The following is a 24,548-nucleotide window of genomic DNA, read 5'->3' as shown; positions in this document are numbered from 1 at the left end:
GAGAGCTGAGGAAGAGCCAGGATGTCTTTTGAATCCCTGATGTCATCACACCCTTCCCTGGCCTGGCCCCCTCATGGGTAGAAACTCCTTGAAATTCACTTTATTATGATTGAGTAAGGTCCCTCAAACCCGCATATGCTTGTTTCTTTTTGGCTGTTCTTCTTAAGTCATGTTTCCTTGGCCTGTGGTTTTGATCCCATTCAAATTTCTCTCTCTTCAGATCTCTCACTCCATCTATGAATTACTTCCCCTTTCTCTCTGGCACTTCCCTCGTGGTTACCTCGTTAACACATAGGAATGTTCTAGTATTGTGTCCTGAATTGCTGGGCTGTTGGTCTTGCTGACTTCAAGAATGAAGGCACAGACCTTCGTGGTGAGTGTTACAGTTCTTAAAGATGGTGTGTCCGGAGTTTGTTCCTACTGATGTTCGGATGTGTCTGGAGTTTCTTCCTTCTGGTGGGTTCGTGGTCTCGCTGACTTGAGAAGTGAAGCCACAGACCTTTGCAGTGAGTGTTACGGCTCTTAAAGGCAGAGCATCCGGAGTTGTTCATTCCTCCTGGTGGGTTCATGGTGTCACTGGCTTTTCAGGAGTAACGCTGCAGACCTTCACGGTATGTGTTACAGCTCATAAAGGTGGCATGGACCCAAAGAGTGAGCAGCAGCAAGATTTATTGCAAATAACAAAACAACAAAGCTTCCACAGTGTGGAAGGGGACTAGCGGGTTGCTGCTGCTGGTTAGGGTGGCCTGCTTTTATTCCCTTATCTGGCCCCACCCACATCCTGCGGATTAGTCCATTTTACAGAGAGCTGATTGGTCCGTTTTGACAGAGGGCTGACTGGTGCATTTACAAACCTTTAGCTAGACACAGAGTGCTGATTGGTGCATTTACAATCCTTTAGCCAGACAGAAAAGTTCTCCAAGTCCCCATCGGACCCAGAAGCTCAGCCAGCTTCACCTCTCAATCCCCGCTCTAAACAGGACACCCCAAATGCTGTTGGGAATTGGGCGATGACCGTTCTAGCTACTTCCTGCTGGATAGGGGCAAAGAAGGGGCCCTGCAGTTGTAGTGTCCTCCAGAGGGGAGCTCTCTAGGCCAGTGAAAGGGCCAGCGGGTCAGTCCAGGGGTCCTCGGTAGAAGTTGTTAGCTCTATCTCCCAAAAGAGATGCTGAAGTCCTAACCCTCGGTGCCTGTACAGGTGACCTTATTTGAACATAGGGAGTTTGCAGAGATGATTAAGATGGGTCATACTAGATTAGGGAAGCTGTCCTTGTAAGAAGAGGAAAATGTGGCTGATACAGGAGGAGGAGGACAGCCACCTGAAGATGGCGGCGGGGACTGGAGTGATGCTGCCACCAGCTGCCAGAAGTTGGAAGCAGCAAGGCCGGATCCTCCTGCAGCCCCTTTGGAGGGAGCATGGCCCTGCTGCTGCGAGATCGCAAACTTCCAGCCTACAGAACTGGGAAAGTCCATTTCTGTTGTTTAAAGACTCTCACTTTGCGTACTTTATTAGGGCAATCCTAGAAAACAAACAGAGATTCACCACTGGCAAATAATGATCAAACAATGATTTGTTGGATGGAATGGTGATAAAAACCTAGGTTAGAAAATGAGCAAAGTGGGAGGCAGAGCACCAGGACAAATAGCTAATGCATGCAGGGCTTAATACCTAGGTGACGGGTTGATAGACGCAGCAAAGCACCACAGCACATGTTTACTATATAACAAACCAGCACGTTCTGCATATGTATCCCAGAACTTAAAAATAATTTGTTAAAAAAAGACAAAATGAGCAGTGTCTACAGCTTTCTGGAGCGTGACAGCATCACCAACTTAAAGCTGTTACTAGTACTGAATGGAATAAAGATTTCCCTTTACTTTCCCCTTACTGTCCTCAGAAACACAGATGAGGGATACATCCTCACATGACTCCTCAGAGCACTCAAATGGGATCAAAACACTCTTCCCACAAGAAACACACAGGCAGAGGATTCTTCAGATAATAGGAATAAGAAATGTGAGGTAAATTAGAATAAACCATGCAGCTATTTTCAATATTTACTCCTGGAAAGACAGTAAGTTAGACAGAATCAGTTTTGGGAATAACTTTTCCGTTTTCACCTTTTTATGATTATTGTAATAACTGGAGGAATTAGTAAAGGAAAACCATCTGAGTCAGTTCGTCCCCAAGCTGATTCTGAGATGGGGCGGCCGATTCATCAACTCTCCTGTCACGGGCTGCCAAACAGAAGGAACCCTGTGAAAGTTGTGTCATCGTCCTCATCAGCAAACAAGCCATTGAACCTGTCTCCTCCCGTCACCTGCAGCCACACCTCATCCCCCAGCTTCAGCTGCAGGACAAGGCCGCCAGAGGCCTGGTCCTCAGAGCTCATGTAAGCGTCTTTGGTGTGCAGTATTTTTACTCCATTTTTGACCAAAGACACCTGAACATTCCTGGAGAAAACAGTGATGTGGTAGGTGAAGTAATAGACCCCAGCAATGTGGCACGTGAACTTCCCCGTTGCTATATCATAATGGTTGAATTCATTATACAGGATCTTATCAAATTTAATGGGCACATCTGAAGAAGGAAACTTGCTCAGCACCGTGAGGCCCACAGTGAAAGCACTTTTTGGCAAGACTAGCGTCTCACCGATTTTCCCTTTCTCTCCTCGATCTCCTTTCCAGCCTCTTATTCCCCGGACTCCTGGCTCACCCTGGGGCCCCATGGGTCCAGCTTCTCCCTTGGGACCAGGCTTTCCAATAGGGCCCATGGAACCTGGTAAACCAGTTGGGCCCAAAGGCCCAATGTCGCCCCTTGGCCCCTCAGGACCAGTGGGACCCACATCACCCTTATTCCCCTTCTGCCCCTGAGGCCCAGTCTCTCCTCGGAGGCCTTTCTCTCCCATGGGCCCTGCAAGCCCCTTGGGGCCATGTTTTCCTGGGGATCCTCTTGAACCTTGATCACCTTTGATGCCTTTTGCTTCAACTTTTCCATCTGCTCCTAAATAGGGAAAGAGCAAACAAAGAGATGGTTTGTGAAAGATTCCCTTGTGAAAACTTTGGTTTTTCTATAATCAAGCTCACAAATGAAACAAACTAATGCACAGGTTCAGTATATGCCCAGAGTTTAAAATTCAATTACTCCATCTGGGTGTAATGGCTCACACCTGTAATCCCAGCACCTTCGGAGACCACGGCAGGAGGACTGCCTGAGGCCAAGAGTTCAAGACCAACCTGGCCAACACAGCAATACCCTAACTCTAAAACAATAAATAAAAAATAAAAATAAGAAAATAAATTTCAATTACTCTAGCCCAGCTCAGTGGCTCACGTCTGTAATCCTAGCACTTTGGGAGGCCAAGGTGGGCAGACTGCTTGAGTCCCGGAATTCAAGATCAGCCTAGGCAACATGGCAAAACCTCATGTCTGCAAAAAATACAAAAATTAGCCAGGCGCGGTGGCGCACAACTGTAGTCCCAGCTACTTGGGAGGCTGAGGTGGGAGGATCACTTGAGCCCAGGAGGCTGAGGCTGCAGTGAGCCGTGATCAAACCACTGCACTCCAGCCTGGGCAACAGAGTAAGACCCTGTCTCAAAAAAAATAAAAATAAATGAAAGTCAGTTACTCCAATTACACAAGTGTGTGCACATGGACACACACACACATCTCAACAGACCTTTTGACTACTGTCTACTAAGTTAGTGTCAGGGTTCATGTTAGAAATGACAACCCTATCATCTAAGTCTAACATGCTGGCTATGAAATAATGTCAATCCGTACGGAAAGCACTCTGCAGAGCGGAGACAGGCAGATTAACTGACACTCAACCCTAGTCATGTGACATCCTCTAAAAAGCCCCTCCCTGGAGTGAACATAAAATAAAGCCTGCATCGAAGCATTCATTGCCCTCTCCTGCCCAACTCCAGCCCCAACCCATCCATCCCACCAGCAGTTCATCATCCACAGAGACCTTGCTGCTTCCTTGCACCCCCACCCATACCAAAGAGTCGTAGTTGCAAGTGTGGACTCTGAGGTTAAATGCCAGGTCCCTAGCACATGTGCACGCAGGACATCAGATAAGCTAGTGATCCTCCATGCCTCTGTTCCCTCACCTATGGAACCAGGGTGATAAAACTACCTAGTGTCTGGGGATGTTGCATTCAGTGAGTCAGTACATGAAAAAAGCACAAAGTGAAGATGACACAAGTTTGCCGCTGTGACTACATCCCGGGAATCCATCAGGGACCAGTTCTAGTGCCACCTCCTCCATGCAGTGCTGCCGGATGCACCAGGTCAAAAACTCAGTCTCACTCCTCAGTGCTCATCCACTGCAAGGTTCAAAGTTCAGCAAACTACAGCCACAGGCCAAATTCAGCCTCCCTCCCACAAGTTAAACAAACATGGTTTACATGGTTTTTTTGTTTTTCTGGGTTTTGTTTGTTGGTTGGTTGGTTTGAGACAGGGTCACCTGCTCTGTTACCCAAGCTGGAGTGCAGTGACAGGTTTGAGACAGGGTCACCTGCTCTGTTACCCAAGCTGGAGTGCAGTGACAAGATCATGGCTCATAGCAGCCTCAACCTCCCAGGCTCAAGCGATCCTCCCACCTCAGCCTCCTGAACAGCTGGGGCTACAGGCACATGCCACAATGCCCAGCTAATTTTTTTTTTATTTGTATAGACAAAAGTCTTACTATGTTGCCCAGAGTGGTCTGGAACTCCTAGGTTCAAGCGATTCTCCTACATGGGCCTCCCAAAGTGTTGGGATTACAGGTGTGAGCCATGGTGCTTGGCCATGGTTTGCATGTTTAAATGGTCACAAATAATATTCCACAATACATGGAAACCATGGGAAATGCCCATTTCAGTCTTCACACATATGGTGTCACTGGAACACACCACACTTATTTATGGAGCATCTACAGCTTCTTTTCGCTACAAGGGGAAGTTGAGTAGTGCTGAGAGATCCGTATGGCCTGCGGAGTTGAGGGTATTTCCTACCCAGCCCTCTGCAAAGCCTGCCAATTTCTGCAGAATCCCCGCTCTGGAGAGTAAGAACTGCGTTGCCTTTACTGTAAGATTATAATCAGCATGGAGGACTTGTCCATGGCAAACACTTAATAGTTATTGTTAAATACTCGACAGCTCAGAATTAGAGCACCATAAATAGGAACTTCTAACCTCGTTCTCCCTTCTCTCCACTTGTCCCATCCTTCCCTGGGCTGCCGGGACGTCCTGGTTCTCCTAGGTGGAAAAGAAGAAAACAGGCATGAGTTGAAATTCCGTTTCTGATTTTCTGGCCATTGGTCTCCATCAGCCATGTGTGTTGGAGAGTCTCGGGGGTGACCCCCACCGTGAGGGGTGCTCTGTCCTCCACACGAGTGCAGGTGGAGAGAGGCAGGCATGAGCGGGCATCTGGGGTGCTGAGCTGTGTGGGATAAGTGATCTAAGAAAGGAACTGAGTGACTTCCCAAGCGCCCATCTCCAGGACGTGCCTAGAGCGCACAGCAAGACAGGACGAGGAGGGAGTGTGTGCAATGGGGACTGACTGTCACAATTGATTGTGCTCCTCTCCTGTGACAAGGACTTGGGACATGGTCTGAATGTTGGAGGTGCGAGGAGGTTTCCTCACTCTGTTTCTCTTCCATTACTCTTGAGGAGAGTAGAATGGAAGATTTACTAGCCTCCTATGAAAACACAGATGACTATGGTTATGTGACACTATCCCAAGATAGAAAAGAGAGTTCTGGAAAAATCTCTCCAGTGCCTTAGACTGGGGGAAATGCCACCAATCAAGCTGGCAGAGAACATCAGGTGAGTGGGGCTCTGCTGACCACACTCAAGTCCTTGTGCTCAGAACAGGCCCCCAGAGCCCCAGGTCGGCGTGCTATCCGTCAGCAGGTTGAAGATGGCTCTGGCCATGGCAGTAGAGTGCTCACTGGGCCATGGCTCACCCCAGATTCCAGCTTCTCATAAAGCAGCAGAGACTCCCATACTTCAGTGCCACTGACCCGCCTGAGGGGCGACAGGAGCAGGCTGCGCCGGCTTGCAGGTCCCGAGACAGGACTGACACAGGCAGACTTATTTCTATTACAATGTCTGTTCTCCTGGGACATCAGCACTCTTGAGTGGGGCCTTGGTCAGTGTGGGGCCTCTGAATGGAGGGGGCTCATCCCTACATTTGCCTCTCCCTGCACTCCCCTCCCCTCTCCTCCACTGGCTGCTCCCCTGTGTCTTCCTCTCCTTCCCTCTTTTTGTTTCCTGCTTGGCTCTCATTTCTCCCATTCTCTAGAGCAGTGACCTCAGAGCTTTCATGATCATACAACCACAACTCACAAAGCATGAACACAGACCCTAATCAGTAGACATTTATGTGTTCCTAAATTATGAAAGGTAGCATATGAAAAAATGTTTATTATAAAACATACACAAGGCCGGGCGCGGTGGCTCAAGCCTGTAATCCCAGCACTTTGGGAGGCCGAGACTGGCGGATCATGAGGTCAGGAGATCAAGACCATCCTGGCTAATACGGTGAAACCCCGTCTCTACTAAAAAAAATACAAAAAACTAGCCGGGCGAGGTGGCGGGTGCCTGTAGTCCCAGCTACTCGGGAGGCTGAGGCAGGAGAATTGCGCGAACCCGAGAGGAGGAGCTTGCAGTGAGCTGAGATCCGGCCACTGCACTCCAGCCTGGGTGACAGAGCAAGACTCCGTCTCAAAAAAAAAAAAAAAAAAAAAAAAAAACACAAAAATATACTTTAAGATAAGATAAAAATGAAGTAAAATGTTCGTGTGAGCAATGTGAATGAATATCCTTCTAAGAAATAATATATATTATATATAATACCTATGAACTACATAGAAAAAATAGATATATAATTTGCTTCTAAGAAGTATGTGAAACTTGACAGAATGGACATTGGTGAGCAAAGAGGAGAGAAATTAGACAGGGAAGAGGTGGAGAAATTTGGTATTGAATATAGGAGTGTTTGTCTTAGTCCTCTATTTTTTATCTATCACCTATTTATCTCCTTTTGTGTGTAATATTTTATAACAAAAATAAAAAAAAGAAAATCCTACATATTCAGAAATACAATGCGCACATACACATACACCACCACCACCACCCCCTCCCCCGCCACTGTGGTCCCAGTGTGAGGGCAGAAGACCTGATTTCATTAAGGGTAAGGTTTTGCTATTCATTTGGACTGGGCTGTTCGCTACCGGGCACTGGAGCAGTGTCAATGAGCTGGAGCTGTGAGCCAGGAGAAGACACCTCACAGAGCACATGTGCAGGATGGTGGTTCCAAAGAAATAAACTTGCTTCCTGGGGACCCTTGACTTCATCCAGCCCATTCAAAAAACCATCAGGCCACCAAATGCCATAAGCGGAGACATGTTAGAAACAAAAATTTGTCTTTAAAAAGTCCATAGAAGTTTTGACATTTTCTTTGTTATGTCACTGAACTGTGCCCTTAACCCAGATGGGTCATTCTGCATAAATCTTAGATATGTGATCCTATGGTCAAGACCAGGGCTCAAGAATGGTACCCCATTCAGAAACCAAGTCTATTGGTTGTTGTTATGGAAACCACTCAGACTTCCCGGCTTTGGCAAATCTCACTCCCAGAGGCTGGATCCTGTCCCCAGATCCCCAGACCCTGGGATAGGGTCCCAACCTAGGTCATAGATACGTAAGCAGCAGCTCTATGGCTTCAGATTCTCGTCTCCTTTTGTGTCATCTGTCACTCCGCATCTCCTGCTTCATGGCACGATGCAGTATTAGCTCTCACCTGCACTGCAGCTGGCTGCTTGCTGCCAAGTAATTCACAATCAGATCTCTCTATTGGCCTCGTGTTGCCAAAAATCCATCATTCCTGTCACCTGAGGAGGGAGGATCCATGACATCGTATACTACTGAAAATGTTCTGCAGTGTCAGAGATGAGAGAACCCGGGAGGGTAGAGGTCATGGCGATCTCACCCTGTGCTCTCCACCAGCACCTGGCACAGAGTCTGGTATGGAGCAGACCCCGTGAGTGCTGCTGGGCAGATGGGTGGATGGATGAATGGGGTCAGGCCCCAGCGAGTGTTGCTGGGTGGATGGATGGATGGACGGATGGATGGGGTGTGAGTGGGTAGGTGGAAAATCACACAGATGATGAGTGAATGAGATGAAAAGAATGAAGAGAGAAGTTGAAAGGCAGCCAAAGCCAGCAGGTGAGTACCTGCATCCCCTTTGTCACCCTTCACTCCGTCTCGTCCATCTCTTCCAGGCAGACCGTTGTGACCGGGGTTCCCAGGGATGCCAGGGTGCCCTTGCCTGCACGTGTTCTGTGAGCTTATGTTCCCTGCGCAGATTCCAATGGCAAGCAGAAACCACCAGATCCTCATGGTTCAGACGACAGACTCTGAACTGAAAGAGGGAAACAGAAACCCAAAGGAGAAACCTTTGTGGCTGAGGCCCAGGACACAGCCTCTGTTCCATGCCGTGCGAAATGGGTGAGCTGTCCCCTGCCCCAGACCCACACCTGGACTGACTTGGACAGAAGGCTCAGGGCAGGGGAGCAAGCTGGTTGTAACCAGAATGACACTGTCCTTGGAAGGTAACTGTTGGGAGCAAGCCCCCAAAATCTGGCCATAAACTGGCCCCAAAACTGGCCATAAACAAAATCTCTGCAGCACTGTGATGTGTCCATAATGGCCCTAACGCTCAAGCTGGAAGGTTTAGAGCTTTAGAGCATTAGAGCTTGGGAAAAAATCACTTCAGGTGGAGAACAATACCCTTCCTTTAGTGCTATAAAACAGGGACAAAGAGAACCATATGTTGATTTTATAGATCGGTTACAGGAGTCTCTTAAAAAGATGATTGCAGATTTGGCTGCTCAGGATATAGTGTTGCAGTCACTAGCTTTCGACAATGCTAATCCCGATTGCCAGGCTGCTCTGTGACCTATCAGAAGGAAAGTACATTCAGTTGATTATATCAAGGCCTGTGATGATATCGGAGGTAATCTGCATAAAGCTACCTTGTTGGCACAGGCAATGGCAGGACTGAGAGTGGATAAAGGAAATACTCCATTTCCTGAGCTTGTTTTAACTGTGGGAAGCATGGTCATACTAAAAAAGAACGCAGAAAAAATCAGCGAGTCAGGCCGCCAGATAGGGGAAAAAAGAAAACTGCTGATCCTGAAATATGTCCAAAATGTAAAAAAGGAAAACACTGGGCTAGTCAGTGTCACTCTAAGTTTGATAAAGAAGGGAACCCGATTTTGGGAAATGTCATGAAGGGCCCATCCCGGGACCCATTCTAAACCAGGGCATTTCCAGCTCGGCCATTCCCTCACCCCTGTACAATGTCTGTCTCCCGCCACAGCCGGGAGCGCCACAGTAGATTTATGCTGCACGAAAGCTGTGAGCCTTCTGCCTGGGGAACCCCTGCAAAAGGTCCCAACAGGAGTCTGTGGACCCTTCCCAGCAGGGACAAAAGGATTACTTTTAGGAAGGTCTAGTGTAAGTTTAAAAGGCGTACACATACATACAGGAGTCATTGATTCAGATTACAATGGGGAAATTCAAATTGTTGTATCTACTTCTGTTCCCTGGAAAGCAGAGCCAGGAGAGCACATAGCACAGCTCCTGACTGTGCCCTATGTGGGAATGGGAAAAAGTGAAATTAAACGAACAGGAGGATTTGGAAGCACAAACAAACAAGGCAAAGCAGTTTATTGTGTAAATCAAATTGCTGATAAACATCCTACCTATGAAATAACTATTCAAGGAAAGAAATTTAAAGGTTTGGTAGATGCAGGAGTGGACATTTCAATCATTTCTCTACAGCACGGGCCGTCCACGTGGCCAATTCAACCTGCTCAATTTAACATAGTTGGAGTCAGTAAAGCCCCTGAAGTATATCAAAGTAGTTATATTTTGCATTGTGAGGGGCCCGAAGGACAACCTGGGACTATTCAACCAATTATAACTTCTGTACCTATAAATTTATGGGGAAGAGATTTATTATAACAATGGAGAGCACACGTTCTAATTCCAGAACAATTACATAGCCCTCAAAGTCAACATACAATGCATGAAATGGGATATGTCCCTATGGGACTAGAAAAAAAATTTGCAAGGTTTGAAAGGACTGCTTCAAGCGGAAAAACAAAGTTCCTGCCAAAGATTAGGAAATAATTTTTGATGGTGGCCATTGTTAAGCCTCCAGAACCTATACCTTTAAAATGCTTAACAGATAAGCCAATTGGGATAGAACAATGGCTGCTACGTAAAGAGAAACTGGAGGCTGCTGTAGAGAAATTAGTTGCTGAACAATTAGAAAATGGGCACATAGCTCCAACATTTTCCCCTTGGAATTATCCAGTTTTCATAATTATGAAAAAACTCAGGAAAACGGAGAATGTTAACTGACTTAAGAGCCATCAATTCAGTTATACAATCTATGGGAGCATTACAGCCAGGATTGCCTTCTCCTGCTATAATTCCAAAAAATTGGCCTTTAATAGTCATAGATTTAAAAGATTGTTTCTTTATTACCCCTTTAGCTGAGCAAGACTGTGAACGGTTTGCATTTACAATTCCTGCAGTAAAGGACCTGCAACCTGCTAAGCGTTATCATTGCAAAGTGTTGCCACAGGGCATGTTAAACAGTCCAACTACTTGACAGATGTATGTGGGGCAAGCAATTGAACCTACTTGTAAAAAATTTTCACAGTGTTACATTATTCACTATATGGACGATATACTTTGTGTTGCTCCCACTTGAGAAATATTACTCCAATGTTACGATCACCTGCAAAATTCAATTTCTCGCACTGGTTTAATTATAGCTGCTGACAAAATTCAGACTACTACTCCCTACTCCTACTTGGGGACCTTAGTAAATGACACTACTATTGTGCCACAGAAAGTAACCATACATAGGGATAAATTAAAAACATTAAATGATTTTCAAAAACTACTAGGGGATATTAATTGGATCCAAGCTGCTCTAGGCATTCCTACCTATGCCATGAGTAATCTGTTTTCTATCCTTAGAGGAAATCCTAGTCTCACTAGCCCTCGGCAATTAACAAAGGAGGCTAAGGTCAAGTTACAGCTGATTAACAAGCAAGTCCATAAGGCTCAGATAAATAGAATCGATGAGAGAAGACTCTAGATTTGCTAATTTTTTCAACTCAGCATTCACCTACTGGTGTTACTGTCCAAGAAAAGGACTTAGTAGAGTGGCTTTTTCTTCCACATACTAATTCATGGACTTTAACTCCTTATTTAGATCAAATCACTACTATGATAGGGATCGGGAGAACTCGGATTGTTAAATTACATCGATATGATCCTGGAAAAATTACTGTCCCTCTCACGAAGGCACAAATACGGCAACCTTTTATAAATAGTCTTACTTGGCAAACCTATTTAGGGGACTTTGTGGGTATTCTCAATAATCATTTTCCTAAAACAAAGCTGTTTCAGTTTTTGAAATTAACTAATTGGATTCTCCCTAAAATAACTAAATTTAAACCAATTGAAGGTGCCGAGAATGTTTTTACAGATGGGTCTAGTAATGGTAAAACTTCTTATTCTGGCTCAAAAAGTAAAGTTTTCCAGATGCCCTATACTTCAGCTCAAAAAGCAGAGCTTGTAGCTGTAATTGAGGTATTGACTGCTTTTGATATGCCTATTAATGTGATTTCTGATTCTTCATACGTGGTTCATTCCACACAGTTAATTGAAAATGCTCAGTTACGATTTCATACAGAACAACAACTGATTACAAAAACAAAAAAGGAGGAGAAATGGGGATGACAGGACAGCCCATACACAATTGAATCTAGCATCATTTGTTGAAAAGATCCAATAACAAGAAGTTGGGAAATAGGTAAAATAACTTGGGGTAGAGGCTATGCTTCTATTTCTCCAGGCCAAAATCAACAGCCGATTTGGATACCATCAAGACACCTGAAACCTTATCATGAGCCAGATGACGCTAAGGAGGGCCCCAACTGTGATGAGCAACACCCATCGGGCACAGCCACCCACTTGGAGACAGATCAAGAAGCTGTCACAGATGGCAAAAGAAAACCTGAGTAAAGTGGGACAACCAGTCACAATGAATAATTTAATGGTAGCTATGATAGCGGTTATCACCACTGACGTGAATATTCCTTCAATAAGGGCTGGTAATAATGCCTGGATGCAACCACTCTGACACAGTTACACACACTTTCAGATCTCAGTATTTACCGTAATAAATCTGCTCCTATAATTGAGGCATACTGCCCTTAAAAATCTATTTGTAAACAGGATTGGACCCAGTTAGCAAAAATGAACGTACTTGTTTAGGAAGATTGCTTTGGAGAACAGGCAGAGTTGCTGCATGACGATTCCTATGGAATCATTATTGATCGGTCCCCTAAGAGGATGTTTAGCTTGAATTGCACCTCTCAGTCTGTGTGCCACAGCCACACTATGTTCAGATGATCTGAACAAAATGGTCAGATGGTAGAAATGCTGGAAGTACAGCAAAAGTTCCTATTATCTGGAACCATGGCAGTATAGTGGCACCTCAACTTCAAATGGTATGGCCCACTCTAGGAGCTAAACATAAGGATTTATGGAAACTATTAAATGTTCTTAATAAGATCAAAATTTGGGAAACACTAAAAAAGCATCTAGAAGAGATGGAAGAAGGGTATCAGTGATTGAAGATCAAATGAATGAAATGGAGCGAGAAGAGAAGTTTAGAGAAAAAAGAGTAAAAAGAAATGAACAAAGCCTCCAAGAAATATGGGACTATGTGAAAAGACCAAATCTACGTCTGATTGGTGTACCTGAAAGTGATGGGGAGAATGGAACCAAGTTGGAAAACACTTCAGGATATTAACCAGGAGTACTTCCCCAACCTAGCGAGGCAGGCCAACTTTCAAATTCAGGAAATACAGAGGATGCCACAAAGATAGTCCTCAAGAAGAGCAACTCCAAGAAACATAATTGTCAGATTCACCAAAGTTGAAATCAAGGAAAAAATGTTAAGGGTAGCCAGAGAGAAAGGTCGGGTTACCCACAAAGGAAAGCCCATCAGACTAAGAGCAGATCTCTCGGCAGAAACTTTACAAGCCAGAAGAGAGTGGGGGCCAATATTCAACATTCTGAAAAGAATTTTCAATCCAGAATTGCATATCCAGCCAAACTAAGCTTCATAAGTGAAGGAGAAATAAAATCCTTTACAGACAAACAAATACTGAGAGATTTTGTCACCACCAGGCCTGCCTTATGAGAGCTCCTGAAGGAAGCACTAAACATGGAAAGGAACAACCGGTACCAGCCACTGTAAAAACATGCCAAATTGTAAAGACCATCAATGCTAGGAAGAAACTGCATCAACTAACGAGCAAAATAACCAGCTAATATCATAATGACAGGATCAAATTCACAAATAACAATATTAACCTTAAATGTAAATAGGCTAAATGCTCCAATTAAAAGACACTAACTGGCAAATTGGATAAAGAGTCAAGACCCATCAGTGTGCTGTATTCAGGAGACCCATCTCACATGCAGAGACACACATAGGCTCAAAATAAAGGGATGGAGGAAGATCTACCAAGCAAATGGAAAACAAAAATAAAGCAGGGTTTGCAATCCTAGTCTCTGATAAAACAGACTTTAACCCAACAAAGATGAAAAGAGACAAAGAAGGCCATTACATAATGGTAGAGGGATCAATTCAACAGGAAGAGTTAACTATCCTAAATATATATGCACCCAATACAGGAGCACCCAGATTCATAAACCAAGTCCTTAGAGACCTACAAAGAGACTTAAGACTCCCACACAATAATAATGGGAGACTTCAACACTCCACTGTCAACATTAGACAGATCAACGAGACAGAAAGTCAAAAAGGACATCCAGGAACTGAACTCAGCTCTGCACCAAGTGGACCTAATAGACATCTACAGAACTGTCTACTGCAAATCAACAGAATATACATTCTTCTTAGCACCACATCACACTTATTCTAAAATTGACCATATAGTTGGAAGTAAAGCACTCCTCAGCAAATGTAAAAGAACAGAAATTATAACAAACGGTCTCTCAGACCACAGTGCAATCAATCTAGAACTCAGGATTAAGAAAATCACTCAAAACTGCTCAACTACATGGAAACTGAACAACCTGCTCCTGAATGACTATTGGGTACATAACGAAATGAAGGCAGAAATAAAAATTTCTTTGAAACCAATGAGAACAAAGACACAACATACCAGAATCTCTGGGACACATTTAAAGCAGTGTGTAGAGGGAAATTTATAGCACTAAATGTCCACAAGAGAAGGCAGGAAAGATCTAAAATTGACACCCTAACAACACAATTAAAAGAACTAGAGAAGCAAGAGCAATCACATTCAAAAGCTAGCAGAAGGCAAGAAATAACTAAGATCAGAGCAGAACTGAAGGAGATAGAGAGACACAAAAAACCTTTCAAAAAATCAATGAATCCAGGAGCTGGTTTTTTGAAAAGATCAACATAATTGATAGACTGCTAGCAAGACTAATAAAGAAGAAAAGAGAGAAGAATCAAATAGATGCAATAAAAAATGATAAAGGGGATATTACCATTTATCTCACAGAAATACAAACTACCATCAGAGAATACTATAAACACCTCTACGCAAATAAACTAGAAAATCTAGAAGAAATGGATAAATTCCTGGACACATACACCCTCCCAAGACTAAACCAGGAAGAAGTTGTATCCCTGAATAGACCAATAACACGTTCTGAAATTGAAGCAATAATTAATAGCCTATCAACCAAAAAAAGTCCAGGACCAGATGGATTCACAGTCGAATTCCACCAGAGGTATGAAGAGGAGCTGGTACCATTCCTTCTGAAACTATTCCAATCAATAGAAAAAGAGGGAATCCTCCCTAATTCATTTTATGAGGCCAACATCATCCTGATACCCAAAGCCTGGCAGAGACACAACAAAAAAAGAGAATTTTAGACCAATATCCCTGATGAACATCGATGCAAAAATCCTCAATAAAATACTGGCAAACTGAATCCAGCAGCACATCAAAAAGCTTATCCACCATGATCAAGTGGGCTTCACCCCTGGGATGCAAGGCTGGTTCAACATAAGGAAATCATAAACATAATCCATCATATAAACAGAACCAAAAACAAAAACCACATGATTATCTCAATAGATGAAGAAAAGGCCTTTGACAAAATGCAACAGCCCTTCATGCTAAAAACTCTCAATAAACTAGGTATTGATGGGATGTATCTCAAAATAATAAGAGCTATTTATGACAAACCCACAGCCAATATCATACTGAATGGGCAAAAACTGGAAGCATTCCCTTTGAAAACTGGCACAAGACAGGGATGCCCTCTCTCACCATGCCTATTCAATAGTGTTGGAAATTCTGGCCAGGGAAATCAGGCAGGAGAAAGAAATAAAGGATATTCAATTAGGGAAATATGAAGTCAAATTGTCCCTGTTTGCAGATGACATGATTGTATATTTAGAAAACCCCATCATCTGAGCCCCAAATCTCCTTACGCTGATAAGCAACTTCAGCAAAGTCACAGGTTATCAAATCAATGTGCAAAAATCACAAGCATTCCTATACACCAATAACAGACAAACAGAGAGTCAAATCATGAGTGAACTCCCATTCACAATTGCTTCAAAGAGAATAAAATACCTAGGAATTCAACTTACAATGGATGTGAAGGACCTCTTCAAGGAGAACTACAAAACACTGCTCAATGAAATAAAAGAGGACACAAACAAATGGAAGAACATTCCATGCTCATGGATAGGAAGAATCAATATTGTGAAAACGGTCATACTGCCCAAGGTAGTTTATAGATTCAATGCCATCCCCATCAAGCTACCAATGACTTCCCTCACAGAATTGGAAAAAAGTACTTTAAAGTTCATATGGAACAAAAAAGAGCCCGTATTGCCAAGACAATCCTAAGCCAAAAGAACAAAGCTGGAGGCATCATGCTGCTTGACTTCAAACTATACTACAAGGCTACAGTAACCAAAACAGCATGGTACTGGTACCAAAACAGAGATATAGACCAATGGAACAGAATAGAGCCCTCAGGAATAACACCACACATCTACAGCCATCTGATCTTTGATAAACCTGACAAAAACAAGAAATGGGGAAAGGATTCCCTATTTAATAAAAGTTGTTGGGAAAATTGGCTAGCCAAATGTAGAAAGCTGAAACTGGATCCCTTCCTTACACCTTATACAAAAATTAATTCAAGATGGATTAAAGTCTTAAATGTTAGACCTAAAACCATAAATACCCTAGAAGAAAACCTAGGCAATACCATTCAGGCCATAGACATGGGCAAGGACTTCATGACTAAAACACCAAAAGCAACGGCAACAAAAGCCTAAATTGACAAATGGGATCTAATTAAACTAAAGAGCTTCTGCACATCAAAACTACCATCAGAGTGAACAGGCAATGTGCAGAATGGGAGAAAATTTTTGCAATCTACTCATCTGACAAAGGGCTAATATCCAGAATCTACAAAGAACTTAAGCAAATTTACAAGAAAACATCAAACAACCCCATCAAAAAGTGGGCAAAGGATATGAACAGACACTTCTCAAAAGAAGACATTTATGCAGCCAACAGAAACATGAAAAAATGCTCATCATCACAGGCCATCAGAGAAATGCAAATCAAAACCACAATGAGATACCATCTCACACCAGTTAGAATGGTGATCATTAACAAGTCAGGAAACAACAGGTGCTGGAGAGGATGTGAAGAAATAGGAACACTTTTACACTGTTGGTGGGACTGTAAACTAGTTCAACCATTCTGGAAGACAGTGTGGTGATTCCTGAAGGATGTAGAACTAGAAATACCATTTGACCCAGCTATCCCATTACTGGGCATATACCCAAAGGATTATAAATCATTCTGCTATAAAGACACATGCACATGTATGTTTATTGCGACACTATTCACGATAGCAAAGACTTGGAACCAACCCAAATGCCCATCAGTGACAGACTGGATTAAGAAAATATGGCACTTACACACCATGCAATACTATGCAGCCATAAAAGAGGATGAGTTCATGTCCTTTGTAGGGACATGGATGAAGCTGGAAACCATCATTCTGAGCAAACTATTGCAAGGACAGAAAACCAAACACCGCATGCTCTCACTCATAGGTGGGAATTGAACAATGAGAACACTTGGACACAGGAAGGGGAACATCACACACCAGGGCCTGTCGTGGGGTAGGGGGAGTGCAGAGGGACAGCATTAGGAGATACACCTAATGTAAATGACGAGTTAATGGGTACGGCACACCAACATGGCACATGTATACATATGTAACCAACCTGCACGTTGTGCACATGCACCACAGAACTTAAAGTATAATTGAAAAAAAAAAAGAGGTTTCTAGAGCCGTCAAACTTATAGAAAGAAAAAGTAGGATGGTGGTTGCCAGGGGTGAAGAGAGAAAGAAGTGGGAGTTGTCTGATGGGTACAGAGTTTCTGTTTGGGAAGATTTTAAGAGTTCTGGAGATGGGTGGTGGTGATGGTTGCACAACAAAGAGAATGTACTTAATGCCACTGAACTGTGTCCTTAAAATGGTGAAGCTGGTAAGTTTTATGTTATATATTTTTTACCACATTAAACACTTACATTAAATTTTTTAAAAAAGTAAAGCATTCCAAGCAGTCTTACTGAAATGAGAGGTATTCTCTCAGTCATGGTCTTGTTTTTCTAGGAGGCCACTGTGAAGAAGGGCCACACACACACAGAAAACATCACCTAGTTCGGGACAAGTGCGTTTTCAAGTCCTTTCCTCTGTAGACACTGCCCCCACCCCAGGTGATCCATGCAGTTTCCCCGCAGCAGGAGCTAAGACAACGCTTGGACAGTGCTCCAAACAGAGGGAGCAGCAAACGCAAGGCCTGGAAGGAAGAGGAAACGTGGATGGCCGGGTCTCCTGACTCAGCAACGCTCCCACTCAGGGCTGCAGAGCAGCATGTTACTCTCCCACATGGTGCCCGTCATGGTAGGGGCTTGACACTGGTTTATGTAATTGTAGGATGAAGAATCTGACTCCCTGCCTGACTGTATTTCCTCATTATTGTCTTCCTAGCACCCAATAGCAAACTTGGAACAGCAGATTGAACAAATACTTGTTGAATGGAATTAATGTATCATGGGCGATGTCTTAGGAGATATATACATAATTTTTGGAGACAAGGTCTTGCTCCATCACCAAGGCTGAAGTACAATCATGCAATCACAGCTCACTGTAGTCTCGACCTCCCAGCTGAAGCGATCCTCCTGCCTCAACCTCCTAAGTAGCTGGGACTACAGGCATGCACCACCACACCCAGCTAATTTTTTTTTTCTTTTTCTTTTTGAGATGTAGTTTCGCTCTTGTGGCCCAGGCTGGAGTGCAATAGCTGATCTCTGCTCACTGCAACCTCCGCCTCCCAGGTTCAAGCAATTCAACTTTTCAGGTAGCTGGGACTACAGGCACCACCACCACGCCCGGCTAATTTTTGTATTTTTAGTAGAAACAGGGTTTCACCATGTTGGCCAGGCTGGTCTCAAACTCTTGACCTCAGGTGATCTGCCTGTCTTGGCCTCCCAAAGTGCTGGTATTACAGGCACAAGCCATTGCCTATTTTTTTCTTTCTTTCTTTTTCTTTGGAGAGACTGGGTCTCACTCTGTTGCCCAGGCTGGTCTTGAACTCCTGAGCTCAAGTAATCCTCCCGCCTCACTCTCCCAAAGTGCTAGTATTACAGGCAAAGGCCCCTGCACCTGACTTTTAGGATTTAAAAACAAAACAAAACAAAAACGTGGGCCTAGTGCAACTGGTCAGAACCCAGATCCTCTCACAGTGCTGACAGCCGTGTAAATCTGCACATCTTTCGGGAAAAATTAAAGAGCAAAAGACATCTATGTCTTTCACCCTGTATTCCTATCCCTAAAATCTTCCTAATATTCCAAAACTGCGTGCCAGTTGTGTGACATTACCTGCCGCATTATCTGTAACAGGTGAAAAGTGCATACCACATAATATGTAACAATAGGGGAAGGGTTTACTATGTGTAATAGTGTGTAACTGCTGCGATAATTATGAAGGTCATGTAGAAATATGTGAATGATATACGTTGTGCTGAATTTTAACAGTAGACTAAAATGCCATGCACATTACAAATGTACTTACGACTATGAATATTGACAAAACTCGAAGTGAATATATGCAAATATAGATGGTTGCTTTAGAATGGGGGGCGGTTATGGGGGCTTTTCATTTATAAAAAATGCTTTCTTCTAGTGCTTACACAAATATTTCTAGAGATTGTGAAAACCAGCCAGACTCTCTGCCATGCGAAGTCTGTATTGCCATCTGGTGGAAATGTCACAGGGTGCAGCCTAACGCAAAGGGAGGATTTTTGGAAAAGGAAATGCAGATGTTTCCCTCCGAAGTCACAAATCCGCTCCATTCCAGGAAATTGAGTTGAGTTTTCTTGGAGCCAAATTCCATGAAGAATATACTCGAGCCTCCTTTGTTAAACTCAGAAGTGGCTGGAAGCAGTCAAATCTAAATTCCATCAACCAAACTTTGTCGAGGGTTCTACAATTTTCATTTTAACTTTTCAAAATGTGGAGCACAACTATTCCAGGAATAAAATGATCTGAAGATCATAAAGGTGTCAGGTTAAACTCCAATTTGCTCTCCAGGGAAGAAGGAGCCAGCCTGAAAGCAAACAGTTACTCTTCGGTAATTCTTCCACTAGTTTTGCATACTTGATGTAGGTAGATTCTATCTAGCTTGTTTATACAGCATAGAGACAAGCTTCAGCAAATGACTTTGATTAACTAATATGCGTTCTCCCAAACACGCAGCAAAGTAAGTTGTGGCACTATTTCTTTTTTATTTATTTGTTTGTTTGTTTATAGAGATACAGTCTCATGATGTTGCCCAGGTCAGACTTGAACTCCTAGGCTTAAGTGGTCCTCCTGCCTCAGTCTCCCGAATAGCTGGGATTAGAGACATGGCCAACACCCAGCTTGGCACTATTTTTTAATAAGAAATTTTAGCAAGTTTATACCTCCTATTTAGCCTCTTCTTTAATGTAGAACATTGAGGATTTGCACAAGGAATATAGAAGAAATTATATTAATGTTATTTTGAAAAATAAAAAATAACATTTGTGCCTCTCACAAAGCTATGGGTTGGACTCTCAGTTTCATTAGTTCAACTACAGTTACATTCTCAACTTTTAATTTCTGGGTCTGGTCTTTTTCCAGGAGTGACTTCTGGAAAGACCTAGGAGCCTCTTCTGTCTCCCATCTTTCCCTGCAATCACCTCCTCCCTCTCTCTGAATTACTGTCCTCCCCAGTCCCCACTTACTCCGTACACCACACCTAGACTAGTGATCACTTAGGAGGCAGCAACCTGGGTCAGAGCTTTATGAAGATCGTGACTGCATTTTTCCACTTCCTTATTTTCAGTCAAGTATTTGTTGGATGAATCAATGCAGGCATGCAAGAAATACTATCCTGGTTCCAACTGTGTGTGCACCTTCACTTGGGAAGGTGACTGGGTATCAACGCTGATCCTTGTCAGTGCTAGTTATCTCCAACACCTCTTCTCCCCTCCATCCATAGTAATAGAAATTTTAGCTGGGCACTCCCTAGCCTCCCTTGCAGCCTGGATATGACCATGAAACCAGATTACGGGCCATGGGAATGAGCAAAAGTGAGGCGTGTAATTGTATGCAATGACCGGCCTTAAAGGGTAAGGGGGTGCCCTTGCCCGCTTCCTGTGTGGGGGTGTGCATGGCGTGGTGAACCATGTGGGACTCCTTGAAGGAGGGCAACAATTTGGGGATAGAAAACCCCTGGCCTCAGATGACTCCACAGGCCAGACCTGTCCTGCCAGCACATCTTTGACATGAGCACATGAAACAGAAATAGCTTCTACCTTGTGTAAGCCACTGTTATTTGGGGTCTCTGTGACACACAGCTGAGCCCACATCCTGACTAACACAAGGCGTGCACCGCCCAAGGTGTGGCCGCTCATCAGAAGTGAGGAGGCTTGCAGACATCTGTAGTCAGCCAGTGACAGCCGCTGGGGACTCACTGGGCCTACAAACCTCCCAGTAATATATGTAAAAAGTGACAACAGTCACTGCCTTAGACAGATCAAGACAAGATCCCTATACATTCATATCGTATGAATGTATAGAAAATAGAGGCCATCATTCTGGGGAATACTGTGACTGCATGAGCCTGACAAATTGGCTTGGTCGGGGCAAGGGACACAGACTGCAAATAACTTTGAAGTTAATGTTTTTAGTCTCCCCAAAGTAGGTTCTTATTTAGCTCACTTATTTCTGGCTCATTCTCTTATACTTTACCTATATCTGTCCTGTGCTAAAGAATCTCTTGATAAATGGTCACCCAGTGCCCTTCCTGATTAATTTTCTCCAAGAACATCATGTCCTTAATTCAACAGCCAAGGTCATCACTCCTCAAGATTCCTTTTTTTTTTTGAGACGGAGTCTCGCTCTGTCACCCAGGCTGGAGTGCAGTGGCCAGATCTCGGCTCACTGCAAGCTCCGCCTCCCAGGTTCACGCCATTCTCCTGCCTCAGCCTCCCAAGTAGCTGAGACCACAGGTGCCTGCCACCAAACCTGGCTTTTTTTTTTTTTTTTTTTTTTTTTTTGTATTTTTAGTAGAGACGGGGTTTCACCGTGTCAGCCAGGATGGTCTCAATCTCCTGACCTTGTGATCCGCCCGCCTCGGCTTCACGAGGGATTGGGCTGGGATTACAGGCGTGAGCCACCGCGCCCGGCCACTCCTCTAGATTTTTAACTCTCCAAAGCTAAGATTTAATACAAACCTGCTAGAAATAAGCTGAGTGATATCTACTGGGTTTCCAAACCTCAGAGCCTCAGCTTCCTCCTGTATGCACTGGAAAGGATGAACTAACGCCCTCCCAGATCTGACAGTCTAAGAGTCCAAATAGCTCTAGGGTGCCCTCATCGAATATATTGTCTTCCATGCACTCTCTATAGTATACACTTTATACATTTCTTCTTCAACATATCTTGACAGTTATTTTTTCCTGCACTGTAAGTTAGCATAGTCATAAAAATGAAAACGTGTACAATTTGAATATGATGAACCTGATCAGGAAAAAAAAAGTACACATTAAAATTTGTGCAAAATAATCTATAAGCTTCTCTAGACAGCTCTCTGAAAAAGGTCCATTATAGGCCGGGTGTGGTGGCTCACACCTGTAATCCCAGCATTTGGGAGGCCGAGGCGGTTGGATCACAAGGTCAGGAGTTCAAGACCAGCCTGGCCAAGATTGTGGAACCCCCCCATCTCTACTAACAATACAAAAATTAGTCGGGCGTGGTGGTGCATGTCTGTAATCCCAGCTACTCGGGAGGCTGAGGTAGAGAATTGCTTGAACCCAGGAAGCGAGGTTGCAGTGAGCTGAAATCATGACACTGCACTCTAGCCTGGGCGACAGAGCAAGACTACATCTTAAAAAAAAAAAAAAAAAAAAAAAAAAAAAAAGCCCATTATTCTCATGACTTATTCTATGGTTTTTGTCTCTCCTCCCAGCCAATTGCAGAGTTCTAGCAGAAGAATTTCAAAATCTGCTTTTATCTCCTCTTTAGCCTCTTCCTCAAAAATGAATTTTGAAAGCAGCATACCCCTTTCCTACCCAAAACTCTATAGACATCTGACTATTTTGCAAATAACTAAGCAGGATTATCCCACAGATAATATAAGCGCTGTTTTAGGACCTAGATGCCTTAAATTGAATGTAAAGAAATCCTTTCCTAATGAACTTACCTGGACCCGAGGGCTGCAGGCTGGACCCAGGTACTGTGCAAACCAAGAATCAAGGTCCAGCTGAATAAAATCAGCCTTCCTGCCGTACAATTCCCCAGTGGATATGTCTGCAAAATAGCAGGAAGGGGAGGGAACAGAGGAAGGCCAAGATGTCCTGGAAGAGCTTCAAGAATTACTGCAACACTTAGGTAGCATCTTCTACCAGCACCACTTAGTTTAGAAAAGTTAACTCCTTTTGAATGAAATGAGGGAATACTTGGAAGGGGAGTCTGAAGGAAGGAGTGCCCCAGGCAGGTTTCCTTTTCAAAGTGATGTTCATGCCTTTGCTTCAGTGCTTCTCCCTGACCTTGGGGTAATTACGGGCAACAGGACAAAACTGAAGGCTGCTAACAGTGGCTGGGTCTCATTTGGGTCCCGGACTATTAGAATTCCTATCGCTTAATCAGATTTTCAGACGTCTGTGTCCTAATTGCTTACGAGTTTAGGCTTGTGTAGGTAAGGTTCGGTGCCCATTCCCCTCTCGCTCACAATCACACACTCCACCTACCGTGGGGAACGCGGTGCAACCATTTGTTCAACGCCGGTAATCAAGGATCCACTTTCCTCGTGCCTAGCAGTAACATTTATCTAAAACTTACAACAGCTTCCAGGGGACGGAGGAGCCCAGCCCGGTTTCCCCAGATGCCGCCGTGCACGGAGCAGGAGCAGAGGCCACGCGGGAGTCTGGTGTCCGGGTGGATGCGGGGCGCGCCCCAGCTCGGAGGCGCCGACTCCCTCCCCCGCCTTACTCACACCGTGCCTCAGTTTCCCCGTCAGTGCAGCGGACATGACAATGCCGAGGTCCCAGGCGGGCGGCGGGATCTAATTAGTGGGTGTAAAATGCGCGGGATCTGGCTTCTCCCGGGCACCCCGCAGCCTGCCCCGCTCTTGGTGGCTAAAGGCAGGGAGCCCCTGAGTCCAGCGCGGCTGGGGGGTCTCAGCAGCTCTGGCCGGGCCCCCTCCCGCCTTTGTGGTCTGGCCTCCGACCCCTGCACCGCAGGCGGCCCCGACGGAACGCGACGGTCCCCGACCTCCCGCTGGGGACACCGGTCCCGCCGCCCGGCCCTTCCCCGCCTCCCGCGCCTCCGCCCCCGGGGAGCTCCGGACAGACCCGCCTGGGCAGCCTCGACCTCGGCCGCAGAGCCCGCGAGGGAAGCGCAGCCTCGGGCCTCCACGGGCCACGCGCGCCCCATTCCGGGCTCTCCCACGTCTGCACACTCCAGCCCAGCCACGCCGAGGCTTCCAGAACCTGCCCTGCGACCCCGCTTTGCTGACACCCCACCCACCGCGTGGGCTCGTCCCGCCTCCGGGCCCTCCTGCCAGGGCCTGGGGTCCGTGCGAAGCCGGCTCAGGAGTGAGACCCTGGCCCCTACTTACGGGGAAAACGGCTCCATCCTCTTGGTGCTTCCTGACCGCAGCGTCTCCAACCTCGGGGTGCTGCGGCCCAGGCTCAGCTCGGTTCTCTCCAGCTTTGCCCGTCTCGCCAGGGCAGAGCAGGGGCGCGCTGATGTTAGGTCATCTCCCCACAACTCCCCTGGAAGAAAATGCCACCCCCATCCCTTTCTCTCCTATACATGGTGCCACTATG

General features: G+C 44.9%; 1 protein-coding gene across 7 annotated transcripts; it reads right to left on the bottom strand.

The window, feature by feature from the left end:
* Window positions 1-652: 652 nt before the first annotated feature.
* Window positions 653-24,494, bottom strand: C1QTNF9 (C1q and TNF related 9). 7 transcript variants are annotated; one of them, XM_077974282.1, is made up of 6 exons: window positions 23,560-24,107; window positions 22,922-23,028; window positions 19,386-19,801; window positions 8,225-8,412; window positions 5,181-5,243; window positions 653-3,004 (listed from the first exon to the last, which is right to left on the bottom strand). In XM_077974282.1, exons 4-6 carry the CDS (start codon window positions 8,388-8,390, stop codon window positions 2,232-2,234), a joined length of 1,002 nt encoding a protein of 333 aa, XP_077830408.1. In that variant the 5' UTR covers window positions 8,391-8,412; window positions 19,386-19,801; window positions 22,922-23,028; window positions 23,560-24,107; the 3' UTR covers window positions 653-2,231. The 7 variants fall into 7 exon arrangements, with proteins under 7 accessions (XP_077830408.1, XP_077830403.1, XP_077830404.1 ...); XM_077974277.1 differs by lacking the exons at window positions 19,386-19,801; window positions 23,560-24,107 and adding an exon at window positions 24,338-24,494; XM_077974278.1 differs by lacking the exon at window positions 19,386-19,801 and having other exon boundaries at window positions 23,469-23,999.
* Window positions 24,495-24,548: the final 54 nt, after the last annotated feature.

The sequence above is a fragment of the Macaca mulatta genome, chromosome 17 (assembly GCF_049350105.2).
Source record: "Macaca mulatta isolate MMU2019108-1 chromosome 17, T2T-MMU8v2.0, whole genome shotgun sequence".
NCBI classification, from domain to species: Eukaryota; Metazoa; Chordata; class Mammalia; order Primates; family Cercopithecidae; genus Macaca; species Macaca mulatta.
The sequence above is the reverse complement of the archived record's forward strand: the minus strand, read 5'-3'. Positions and strand labels throughout refer to the sequence as shown.

Bases quoted from the DNA above. Each gene is read 5' to 3' on its own strand.
- C1QTNF9 (XM_077974277.1), bottom strand. From the start codon at position 8,390: ATGAGGATCTGGTGGTTTCTGCTTGCCATTGGAATCTGCGCAGGGAAC. The intron at 5,244-8,224 runs GTACTCACCTGC...TTTTCCACCTAG, and splicing joins GGGTGACAAAGGGGATGCAG to GAGAACCAGGACGTCCCGGC. The intron at 3,005-5,180 runs GTTAGAAGTTCC...TTCCCTATTTAG, and splicing joins TGGAGAGAAGGGAGAACGAG to GAGCAGATGGAAAAGTTGAA.